General features: G+C 37.3%; 1 protein-coding gene across 14 annotated transcripts in view; it reads right to left on the bottom strand.

Annotated features, from left to right (window-relative positions):
• The window catches only part of PIKFYVE (phosphoinositide kinase, FYVE-type zinc finger containing), a 93,056-nt gene that overhangs the window by 63,787 nt on the left and 15,758 nt on the right, over positions 1-13,511 (bottom strand). For 13 of the 14 annotated variants that reach the window (XM_010376842.2, XM_030916391.1, XM_030916389.1 and 10 more), the window contains 2 exons: positions 8,713-8,920; positions 5,856-5,945 (listed from right to left, as the gene is read on the bottom strand). The exons of the other annotated variant lie outside the window; for it this stretch is intronic. In XM_010376842.2, the coding sequence (XP_010375144.1) occupies positions 5,856-5,945; positions 8,713-8,920 (298 nt within the window). The remainder of the gene's footprint in view (positions 1-5,855; positions 5,946-8,712; positions 8,921-13,511) is intronic. 14 annotated transcript variants of the gene reach the window in all.

The following is a 13,511-nucleotide window of genomic DNA, read 5'->3' as shown; positions in this document are numbered from 1 at the left end:
ATCCCCAACTCCAGCCCCCTCCAGCCATTCTGTCTCACCTAAAGGGAGAAAAAAAAAAAAAAAAACAAGAAGCCCTGATAAAGTTTACAGTTCAGCGGCACAGGCTCACTTTTGAGAATGACTCACAGAACTAGAGACCACTTCACCTCCCCCTCACATCCTATCACTACATCACTAAAGGCCTATTTACCATAGTTCCCTTTACTCAGTACATATGTCCACCTTTCAACAAAAAATCACAAGGCATAATGAAAGCCAAAAAACACAGTTCAAAGACACTGAACAAGCATCCAAAACAGGCTCAACATGAATGTGGGAATTATCAGTCTAGGAATTGTTTCTAAACTATAATTCATATGTTAAGGGTGTTAATGGGAAAAGTAAACAACAGGCAAGAACAGATAGATAATGTAAGCAGAGAGATGGATATTCTAAGAAAGAAACAAAAAAGAAATGTAAGAGATCAAAAACACCATAACAATAAAGAGTGCCTTTGCTGTGCTCTTAGCAGACTAGACAGAGGTAAGGAAAGAATCTCTGAACTTGAGGCTATCTCAAGGGAAACTGCCAAAACTGAAAAGCAAATAGAAAAAAGATCCAAGAACTGTGGGACAGCTACAAAAAGTATAATATAAATGTAATAGGAATACCAAAAAAAAAGAAGAAAGAGAGAAAGGAACACAAGCAGTATTTGAAGCCATAATCACTGAGAATTTCCCCCAAATTAATGTCGGATGCCAAGCCACAGGTCCAGGAAGCTCAGAGAACACAAGCGTGGATAAATGGCAAAAAACTACACTTACGCAAAACTAAGAGTATTCAAATGGCAGAAAGTCAAAAATAAGGAAAAAAGATCTTGAAAAAACCACCTTAAAGACCAAGTGTGGTGGCTCACACCTGTAATCCCTGCACTTTGGGAAGCCAAAGCAAGAAGATCGCTTGAGGCCAGGAGTTTGAGACCAGCCTGGGCAACACAGCAAGACCCCACCTCTATTTAAAGAAAAAAAAGAAACCTTACCCATAGAGGATCAAAGATAACAAATACATCTGACTTCTCCTCAGAAGCCATGCAAGCAAAAAGAATGAAGTGAAATATTTAAGATGTTGAGAGAAAAAAGCTGCCAACCTAGAATTCTGCACCCGATGATACCCTTCACAAATGAAGGAGAAGTAAAGCCTTTCTTACACAAACGAAAACTGAGGGAAATTTTTGCCAGTAGACCTGCCTTGCAAAAAATGCTGAAAAGGCAGAGAGAAGGAATATGATACAGGTGAGAAACTTAGATCTATTAATACACAAAGAAAAGCATCAAAGAAGGAATAAGTTAAAGTAAAAACTTTTCTTTTTCTTACTGTTAGTTGATGTAACAGATAACTATTTCTTCAAAATAATAGCAACAATGCATTCAATTATGTATATATGCATGCTTATATGTAAGTGAAATGAATGCCAATGATACAACAGATGGGAGGGAAAAATTGGGAGTATTTTGTTATAAGGTATTTGCATTACCTGTGAAGTTGTATAGTATTATTTCAAAGTAAATGTGGATTAGTTGTAAGTTACATTGCAAACTCTAGGGCAATCACTAAAAAAAGTAAAAATAATATAACTGCTATCTTTTAAAAAGGAGAGAAAATGGAATAACATAAAATAATTAAATACATAAAGGTGGAAAAGGTACAGAAGACAAAAACAGGAAGAACGAACAAGAGCAACAAGTAGAAAACAGTAACAAATACGGCAGATACTACTCTATCAGTAATCACCTTAAATGTCAATAGTCTAAATACACCAACTAAAAGAGATGGTTAGAATGGATCAAAAAATAAGATCCAAAAATACATTGTCTACAATAAACCTAATTTAAATACAAAGACACATACAGATTAAAAAATAAGCAAACAGTCAAAATGTCACTATTTACCCCACAAATATGTACAATTATTATGTGTCAATTTTAAAAATTAATTTCTAAAATTTTAAGTTAAATCAAAACAGGATACATGAAAAAAGTAAACAGATGGAGAAAGATATACCATGTTAACGCTAATTTTAAAAAAACAGCAGGAGTAACTATATTAATTTTCAGACAGAACAGACTTCAGAGCAATCAAAGATAAAAAGGGAAATTACATAATGATAAATCAATACTCCAAAAGACAGAACAATCCTCAATATATGCATGCTCGCTCCTAACGGAGTACCAAAATGTATGAGGCAAAAACTGATAGAACTGCAGGAGAAATAGATGAATTCATTATTATAGCTGGAGACTTTAACCCCCCTATCAGAGATGGACACATCCAGCAGAGAGAAAATCAGTAACAACATAACTCAACAACACCATTAATCAGGTGGATATAATGGACATCTTATAGACTGCTTAATTCAACAACAGAATACACATTCCTCTCAAGTCACATGGAACATTCACCAAAACAGACCACATTCTGGGCTATAAAACACACCATAACAAATTTAAAAGAGTAGAAATCATACAATGTCTGCCTTCAACAACCAAAATGAAATCAAACTAGAAATTAGTAACAGAAGGACAGCTACAAAATCCCAAAATCCTTGGAGATGAAACAACACACTTATAAAAAATATACATGAGTCAAACAAGAATATCAAGAAAAATTTTTAAATATTTGTAAGAAAATGAAAATGAAAATACAACTTATCTAAATTCGTGGAATGCAATGAAAGCAGTGCTTAGCGGGAAATTCATAGCACAAAGTACATACATTTAAAAAGAAGATCTAAAATCAATCATCTAAGCTTCCACCTTAGGGAACAAAGGGGTTAAAAAGCATATTAAATCCAAAGTAAGCACAGGAAAAATAATAATAAAGATTAGAGAAGAAGCCAATAGAGAAAATCAACAAAGCCAAAGCTGGTTCTTTGAAACAATCAATAAAATCAGTAAGTATCCAGCCAGGCTAAGAAAAAAAAGGGAGAAAACACAAAGTACTAATATCAGAAATGAAAAATCAAAATAGACCTATTTCTCTTAAAGAAATTGAATCAATAACTGGTAACTTTCCAAAACAGAAAGCACCAGGCCCAGATGCATTTACTGGTGAATTCCACCAAACATTTAAGAAATAAATTATGTCAATTCTCCACAAAATTTTCCTGACGATAGAATCAGAGGGAATACTTTCTAACTCAGTCTATGAGGCCAGGATTTCCCTAATAGCAAAACCAGACAAAGACATGACAAGAAAAGGAAACCACAAACTATTATCCTCAACAAAACAGTAAAAAATCCAATCCAACAATGTATAAAAAACTATATACACCACAACCAAATGGAATTTATTCCAAGTATGCAAGGTTGGTTCAACATTCAAAAATCAATTAATATAACCCATCACATCAACAAGTTACAGAAGAATAACTACATAATCATATCATTGATACGGAAAAAGCATTTGACAAAATCCAACACTCCTTCATTATAAAAACTCAGTAAACCAGGAATAGAGGAAACTTCCCCAACATGACAAAAAATATCTACAAAAAACAACACACAGCTAACATCATACTTAATGGTGAGAAACTCAAAAGTTTTCCCACTAAGATCATGAACAAGGAAAGGATGTCCCCTCTCACTACTCCTTTTCAACATTGAATTAGAAGTCTTAGCTAACAAAATAAGACAGGAAAAGGAAATAAAAGGTACACTGGGAAGGAAGAAACAAAACTTTGTTCACAGATGACAAGACTGTTTATATAGAAAATCCAAAAGAACAAACTCCTGAAATTAATAAGTGATTATAGCAAGGTGGCAGCATACAAGATTAATACACAAAAGTCAATCACATGAGATAATACTACACACCCACTAAAATTGCCAAAATCCAAAACTGACAACACCAAATGTGATGAGGATGTGAAGCAACAGGAACTCTCATTCATTGCTGGTAGGAACGCAAAATGGTAAAGCCACTTTGGAAAGAAGTCTAGCAATGTCTTACAAAATGAAACATAATCTTATCATAGGACTCAGCAATCATGTTCCTTGGTATTTATCCATATGAATTGAAAATTACACCCACAAAAAAATCTATACTCAGATGTTATAACAGCCTTGCTCATAACTGATAAAACTTAGAAGCAACCAAGATGTCCTTCAGTAGATGAGTAGATACATAAACTATAGTGTATCCAGACAATGGGATATTATTCATCACTAAAAGAAATGAGCTATCAAGCTATGCGAAGACATACAGAAAACTTAAATGCATATTACTAGGTAAAAGAAGCCTATCTGAAAAGTCTACACACTGTGAAATTCCAACTATATGGCATTCTGGGAAAAGTAAACCTATGGAGACTATAAAAAAGATTAATGATTGTCATGGGTTAGGGAGAGTAAGGGATAAATAGGAGGAGCCCAGTAGACTTTTCGGGCAGAGGAACTATTCTGTAGGATACAACAATGACAGACGTATGTCATTATACATTTGTCCAAATCCATAGAATATTCAACACCAAGAGTGAATTCTAATGTTAACTATGAACTTTTAGATGATAATCATGTGTCAAAGTAGGTTTACTGATTACAATATGCCACTCTGGTGCAGGACACTGATAGTCATGAAGACTGTGCATGTGTGGGGACAGGGGCTACAGAGGAACTCTCTGTACTTTCTGCTCATTTTTTTCTATGAACCTTAAAACTACTATAAAAAAAAATTTTAAAAAAAAGGATAATGATGTCTGTAACTTACTCTCAAATGGTTCAGAAAATATGCACATATGCATATACAATATAAAAAATGATGGCCAGGTGCAGTGGCTCACACCTGTAATCCCAGCACTTTGGGAGTCCGAGGTGGGAAGATTGCTTGAGGTCAGAAGTTCAAGACCATCCTGGACAACGAAGTGAAAATCCATCTCTATATTTTATTAAAAAATAATAGGCTGGGCGCAGTGGCTCACGCCTGTAATCCCAACACTTTGGGAGGCCAAGGCGTGCAGATTACGAGGTCAGGAGATCAAGACTATCCTCGCTAACATAGTGAAACTCCATCTCTACTAAAAATAAAAAAGAATTAGGTGGGCATGGTGGCAGGCACCTGTAGTCCCAGCAACTGGGGAGGCTGAAGCAGGAGAGCAGCATGAACCCAGGAGGTGGAGCTTGCAGTGAGCTGAGATCGCACCACTGCACTCCAGCCTGGGCAACAGAGCAAGACTCTGTCTCAAAAAATAATAATAATAATAATAATAATGATAATAAGATAAAAATTTTAAAAAAATGAGAAAGCAAAGAGACAAAATATAAATTAGCAAATCTTAATGAAGAATATATGAAGATACATTTTTCTATTCTCGCAACTTTTCTGCATGTTTGACATTTTTTCAAAGCAATTAAAAATTAACAAAAAATGTAAAACTCTCCAACAGCTTCCCATCTCACTCAGAGTAAATGACAAAGTCCTTAAAATTAACTCTAAGACTGCTCTATTCCATTACCATAGGATTCCTTGTTATTCCTTGCCAGGTGTATTTCCTCTCAGGAATTTGTTATTCCTGTTTTCTTGGGACACTCCTCCACAAAATGTCCACATGGCTCATTCCCTCACATCCTTCACGTCTTATTTAACTAGAAGAGAAAGGATGGTATAGGTTCCAAACCCGGAAGCCAGTGGAGAATATTGGAAAGAGGAGTCACTGAGAGAATGGAAACAAGAGCTGAATAGCAAAAAGAAAATGATAGTTTAATTCAGCTTTTAGAGCTAAGAAAGTATACGACAATCAATCCCACCTTTTTATCCATTTGTTCTTATTAACATGAAAAGAAATAAACATCACAGCACAGTGTTTTCATTCATCAGTTTACCTATTTCGAGCAGGAGATTTCCCAGCATCCTCTTGCACAGATACAAGTCTTGCTGAAAGAGGAGTATTTGAGGAATCTGGATGAATCAAACTATAAAGAAAATAGGAAAATACTGAAATAATTCAGGACAGTAAAAGGGAATTTCAATGAGGCACTTTAACATTAAAAGCAGATTAAATCTTTTTCCCTGCAATAATGACATTATGGATCATTTTTGTTCTTCCTTTAATTAGGGTGTAGACAGTATGAGTAATAGTTTTTGCAATGCATGGCTTTTAAGAATATAAAATGCCAAAAAGACAATTTTAAAAAGTTTTTAAGTATATGGAATGTAAATAAAATTACTTGGATGGGTGCTTTCGAAACTTCTAACATTATAAATACAAGATGAAAGTGATTTTGGAGGGAAATCTGAGTTCAAATATTTTATTCTCAGTCCCCACAACCCACTAGAATAGCAACATAGAGTCAGAGAAACCTAGGTCCAAGTGTAGGCTCTACCTCTTACTAGCTGCGTGACCTTGGGTTCATTACTTAATCTCACTAAACCTCAGCATCCACATCTATCGAAAGAAGAAAATAGTGCCTGCCACAGAGATATGCTGACTAAAAGAAAATGAACATTAAGCAATTAGCACAGAACCTAAAATTTAACTATCATTCTACCTTTGACATCCATTGTATATCTCTCAAGAAGCTTTCTTACCTGATTTGTTTTGTTAAATCACATCTGCCAATTACGAGGGCCAGTCACAACTAAAAAGCATTACTAACTAAAGTAAACAAAAACTAAAAAATCTCTATACTTTGTATTGTTTAATTAAACATAGAATCAATGTTTAAAATTTGTAAGATATATGTAAGGTATAAAAAATCACAATGCCATAAACACCAAAGTATTCATCAAGCAATGTAAGAAAAGGCTGGGCATGGTGGCTCATGCCTATAACACCAGTACTCTGGGAGGCGGGCAAATCACTGCAGCCTATGAATTCGAGACCAGCCTGGCCAACATGGCGAACCCTATCTCTACTGAAAATACAAAACTTAGCTGGGCATGGTGGCACACGCCTGTAATCCCAGCTATTTGGAAGGCTGAGACACAAGAATCACTTGAACCTGGGAGGTGGAGGTTGCAGTGAGCCAAGATCACACCACTGCACTCCAGCCTGGGTGACACAGCGAGACTCCATCTCAAAATAAATAAACAAATAAAAACTAATGTAAGAAAAAGAAACTTCGGCCAGGCGCAGTGGCTCACACCTGTAATCCCAGCACTTTGGGAGGCCGAGGCAGGTGGATCACCTGAGGTCAGGAGTTCAAGACCAGCCTGGCCAACATGGTGAAACCCCGTCTCTACTAAAAATAGAAAAATTAGCCGGGCATGGTGGCGGGCGCCTGTAATCCCAGCTACTTGGGAGGCGAGGCAGGAGAATCGCTTGAACCCGGGAAAAGGAGGTTGCAGTGAGCCAAGATTGTGCCATTGGACTCCAGCCTGGGCAACAAGAGCAAAAAAAACTCCATCTCAAAAAAAAAAAAAAAAGAAAAAAAGAAAAGAAAAAGTACACTACCGCTGACTGTGAAATTCCCCTACCCAGTCCTAATCCCTTCCCTTCCCTCAGTGAAACCACTGTTATAACTTTCATATCTATCGTTGTCTTTCTTTTCTTTAAGTTTTACCACATTTCAGTCCCTAGACAGTGTACTAGTTGCGCATATTTTTAAATTTTATATAAATTAAATTTTACTGGTTACATGATTAGATGATTTTCTTTTCTACTCCACTTTATGTCCCTGAGATTCATACATATTGAACGTAGCTGTAATTAATTCATTTTTTACTTCTATTTAAATTCATTACATATTAATTTCTCAATTCCTTAAGGGGTAACTGAGAAATTAACTTATCAGAGAGATATTAGTTAAAACTATAAGCTCTTTGAAATGACCAGATTTGGTATTATGCTTAACAAAATAATTCAGCTAAAGAAAATAATCACAGGCCAGGTGTAGTGGCTCATGCCTGTAACCTCAGCAGTTTAGGAAGCTGAGGTGGGAGGATCGCTTGAAACCAGGAGTTCAAGATCAGCCTGGTCAACATGGCAAGACGCCACCTCTTAAAAAAAAAAAAAAAAAAAAATTAGCCAAGCACAGTGGTGTGCGCCTGTTGTCCCAGCTACTCAGGAGGCTGAGGCAGTTGTCCCAGCTACTTGGGAGGCTGAGGTAGAAGGGATTCAAGGCTGCACTGAGCTATGATCACACCACTACACTCTAGCCTGGGTGACAGAGCAAGGCCGTCTCAAAAATAATAACTAATAATTTTTAAAAATCAGAAACTGATGAAACTAAGATTCTAATTCAAATAATTCCAGGGAACTTCCAAGAGTTAGCACCCTCTACTACCAAGCAGTGCAGTATACTTAGGAAAAAACATGACGTAGCAGTGCAGTATACTTACAGAAAAACATGACATATTCCTTCAGAAGGAAAAAAAATCTAATTTCATTTGGAAATATGAATACATACTGTATGGGCATTCTTCTTCCCACAGAAGGCTACATTAGAAATTAATAATCTCAAGATTATATACATGCCATGCACTGTCCTTGGTGCCTGGGGTAGAACAGTGACAAGAAAGGTGTAAAGTCTCCTCTCATGGAGCTTACATTCTAATTAGCCAATATCATCACTATCCATAAACATCTGCAAACATTCTGGAGGCAAGCCAAAGAAAAAGGAGAACACAGTGAACCGACAGGAAATAATTCAAAGATAAGTGTTAACTGAAAGCACTCACAGGTCAGACAACTATCGGTATTTCTCAATTTTAAATAAAATTATATTTAAGGAACAATACCTTTGCCAGGCCAAATCATCCTCTAAAAATATGTTACGGCTGGCTTTCCTACTCCCAACAGGTGTTCGGGGTTCACTTGGATCAAGGACAGACACAGAGCAAGCAGAATCTGAAAGAGCATTCAAGTCTTCCCCAATAGAATTACTGTCTGTGGAATGAGCATAACTTAAGGCTATTTTTCTACAATATGTGCAAGCTCGGAGGTCTCCTAGGAGAAAGAAAAAAAAAAAAAAAAAAACAAGGAAAATGAAGGAAAAGATAGCAGTAACATATTGCTTAACGTAACTTTTTTAACTCCTTGGGTCAACAGTTCATCTAATAACAAGGAAATGTCTTCAAGTACAGACTCTCAAAAAAAGATATTTTAAAAAGTGAAATAATTGTGTTAGCTCTATTACATGTATTTAAGGGCCATTTTGAATTCTGGCACAAAAAATAAAAAGTTAAAAGAAAAAGAAAAGAGCCATCATTATGATAAATCCATCCAGGTGTCCAAACTACCGCAAACATTTATAATGAGTTTAAATGTAATATACTAGGCCGGACGTGGTGGCTCAGGCCTATAATCCCAACACTTTGGGAGGCTGAAGCAGGCGGATCACCTGAGGTCAGGAGTTCAAGACTAGCCTGGCCAACATGGTGAAACTCCATCTCTACTAAAAATACAAAAATTAGCCGGGCTTGGTAATGCATACCTGTAATCCCAGCTACTCAGGAGGCTAAGGCAGGAGAATCGCTTGAACCCAGGAGGTGGAGGTTGCAGTGAGCCAAGACTGTGCCATCGCACTCCAGCCTGGGCAACAAGAATGAAACTCCATCTCAAAATAAATAAAAAAAAAAATAAAATAAAATGTATATCCCAATGATACTAGAAAATTTTGCTTAAAAGAGTATTTTTTTCCCAGGTTGTAAAAGTGAAATAAGGGATCTAGGCCAGCCACAGTGGCTCACACCTGTAATCCCAGCACTTTGTGGGGGCCAAGGCGGGAGGACTGCTTGAGGGCAGGAGTTCAAGAACAACCTGGCCACCATACCGAGACCCTGTTCTATAAAAATATAAACATACATAAAATAAAATTTTGAAAAAGAAATCCAACAATGACATGAGTTTCAAGGAATAACATTTTTTAATAGAATAAATAAACCAACACAAATGGAAACAACATATTTTCCACAGGCAAATTAATTAAGGAGGAAATATTATTAAGGTCTTTATTGTAAAGCCCTGAAGAGTACCCTCCACAGAATTTCAAAAGCAAACTAATAGAAAATGGGCTTACATGCAATATAATATATGAGAGTAAAAACTATAAAAGAATTCTTATTAAAAAAGTTAGGGCCAGGCGCAGTGGCTCACTCCTATAATCCCAGCACTTTGGGAGGCTGAGACGGATAAATCACCTGAGGTGAGTAGTCCAAGACCAGCCTGGCCAACATGGTGAAACCCTGTCTCTACTAAAAATACAAAAATGAGCTAGGCATGGTGGCGGGCGCCTGTAATCCCAGCTACTCGGGAGGCTGCAGTGGGAGAATCGCTTAAACCTGAGAGGCAGAGGTTGCAGTGAGCTGAGACTGTGCCACTGCACTCCAGCCTGCACAACAAAAGCGAAACTCCGGCTGAAAAAAAAAAAAAAGGATAGAAATGAAATATCCTTGAGAGGACAAACGAGGTTAATATTTCTAAATACATATTTTTTGAGGGTGCAGACCTGTCCAAATATAAGTTTTCATTTCTACCCTATTTTTCGATAACATTGTTTTGAGTGATTCTGTAACAATTTAGGTATTAAAAAAGGAGGTAAAATAATTAAACCTTACTAAATAACATGTTGTTTAATAATTCTACCTAAAATTTTCCCACTAATAATAGAAAACTGAAGTAATACAAAATAAGACTTCTAAAAGTTAACTGTATCGTGTTTTCACCATAATCACTACCAAAATGGCCTTTTACTTTTTCATTTTAAGACTACTATTACATAGTACTCAGTTTTATTAAATTATGCACGTAGGCCAGGCATGGTGGCACGCACCCGTAATCCCAATACTTCGGGAGGCCAAGGCAGGCAGACTGCTTGAGCACAGGAGTTTGAGATCAGCCTAGGCAACATGGTGAGATCCCACATCAATAAAAAATACAAAAACTAGCCAGGGCATGGTGGCATGCACCCTGTAGTCCAAGCTACTTGGGAGGCTGAGAGGTGCGAGGATTGCTTGAGCCCAGGAGGCTGAGACTGCAGTAAGCTGTGATCATGCCACTGCACTCCAGCTTGAGCAGCAGAGAGAGACTCGGTCTCCAAAAAAAAAAAAAAAAAAAAGAAGTGAAAATTACTCCCTGCAGAAAGACTTTCAATTTACTACAACAAAGACTTCATTTGTTTCTTACACTATAAAGGAAATCTCCCCTAACCAGTCAGCTATTAGAACTAAAACTATCAAATCAATAAACAGAGCTAAGCCTAATCAGAAAAGTTTTCATTTCATGAAGAACTTTCATCAGCAAGAGCCTATTAAGCGCATGCCTATATGGTGTGATGGGAACACAATGACTGATGAGATACAGTCCTGCCATTAAAAAACTCATAGTCCACTGGAGGCAACACACATATAATCAAAAAGCTGCATGACAGATGGAGATACTATTGCTACTACCATCAATAACAATAGTTTACTGTTCATTAATCCCTTTCCATGTACTAGACATTTTTCTAGGTATTAACATTTATTCAGTGTCACAATGTATAACTGTGCCTAGCATATATTATCGCAGGGGTCCCCAACCCCAGAGCCATGTACTGCTCCCCATCCATAGCCTGTTAGGAAGCAAGCCGCACAGCAGGAGGTGAGTGGTGAGCAAGCAGCACACAAGCTATACACAAACAAGCATTACCTCCGGAGCCTCACCTCCTGTCACATGAGCGGTGGCATTAGATTCCTATAGAAGCGTGAACCCTACGGTGAACTGCGCATGTGAGGGATCTAGGATGAAACGTTCCTTACAAGAATCTAATGCCTGATTATCTAAGGTGTAACAGTTTCATCTCAAAACCATCCCCCATCCCCCACACCAGTCCATGGAAAGACTGTCTTCCATAAAAGCGGTCCCTGGTGCCAAAAAGGTTGGGGACCACTATATTATCCCATTTGTGATTAACCTTATGTGTCACCTTGGCTAGATTAGTTGTTTGGTCAAGCTGAGATGCTGTGACGGTTATTTTTTTTGGATGTGATTAATATTTACAATCAGCTGACTTTAAGTAAAGCAGACTGTCCTCTAGAATGTGAGTAGGTCTCATCTAATCAGCTGAAGTCCTTAAGGACAAAGACTAAAGTTTTCAGAAGAAAAAGAAATTCTGTCTCAACACAGCAAGATAGAAATCCTGTAGGAGTTTCCAGCCTACTGGCTTGCCCTGAGAATTTCAGACTTGCCAGTCCTCAAAATAACTTGACCGATTGTTAAACATAAATTTCTCTCTATATTAAGTGTGTGTTTGTGTATCCTACTGGTTCTGTTTCTCTGGAGAACCCTAACACATATTTTGGCACCAAGAATGGCTTTAGAGCAACAGAATCTTAAGGATAAGTTTTCTGAATTGGTTCTTACATTTCTGGAATTGGTTCTCTAAGCTGATTAGATTTAAAGGCACTAATGACTCTATTTCCAGTAGTAAAGAGAACACTGATAGTCCATTGTGTAATGTGGCAACAAAGACATGCAAAATATCACCTATAGATACTCCAAATCAAACATTAATATTTATAAAAGGCAAAGTGCTGGGTGAACAAGTATTTAATACCTTAGAACAGTTTTGTCAAGCTAACAAGTATAATGACATGGGCTGGATCCTCCTAATTGCATTAGAAAAAAGTAAAAAAAGAAATGGATTACCTTAGGGATTCAAATTCCCAGCTGAAGAACTGTATAAATTATCTGAAAGCTTCTAGGTCTTCCTTGAAAGAAATCCTTACCTCCTGCAGTTTCAGTGCTAAGATTGCTAAAAATCAAATGACACTCTCATCCTGCAAGTGGCTGAACTGAAACACAAACTGAATCACCAACCTTGAAGTTTGTCTGCTATTAAAGTGAGGGCATTGATTGGGAAGGGATGGAAATATATAGGAAGATCCTGATGAAGCTGGGGATACTAAACACCAAAATTCTGAGTCTTCTTTGCCAGCAGAAGCAGTCTTTCCACCTCATTTGAGGAGATTAACCTGGCTTTGATCAGACAGTCTGTAATGACCTCCCCTGAGTTAGCTGCCCTGCAAAACACTGATAATTTTACTCAGGATCTACTCCTGCTACTCCTCTTTGCTACCAGACCTATAAAGAAACTCAAGCTCAGGCAGACCCTGAAAGGTGAGATACAAACTGTGACCCATGAGAAGGTGCACTGCACTCCAGAAGAACTACATGATTTTTCCCATTTATACAGATAAAAAAGCAAGGAAATACATGTGGGAATGGATAATGAAGGTATGGGATAACAGTGGAAAGAATGGTAAAGTTGGATCAAGCTGAATTTACTGATATGGGCCCACTAAGCAGATTCTGTATTTATTGTCGCAGCTCAAGGGGTTAAAAGGGTCTCCAACAGTCTGTTTAGATGACTGGCTGAAACACAGACCAAAAGGTGGCTTACACTAAATGGGGCTGAAATGTCAGAAATGCCCCATTATATTATAGAAGAAGGCATCCAAAGATTAGGGGAGATTGAAACATTAAAAGTAGTTTTACCATGTGAGACTTGCTGACTCACCCAAGGGGGCCATACCTTTCAACCACGACTATGAGAAAT

The sequence above is a fragment of the Rhinopithecus roxellana genome, chromosome 14 (genome assembly GCF_007565055.1).
Source record: "Rhinopithecus roxellana isolate Shanxi Qingling chromosome 14, ASM756505v1, whole genome shotgun sequence".
Classification (NCBI taxonomy): Eukaryota; Metazoa; Chordata; class Mammalia; order Primates; family Cercopithecidae; genus Rhinopithecus; species Rhinopithecus roxellana.
The sequence above is the reverse complement of the archived record's forward strand: the minus strand, read 5'-3'. Positions and strand labels throughout refer to the sequence as shown.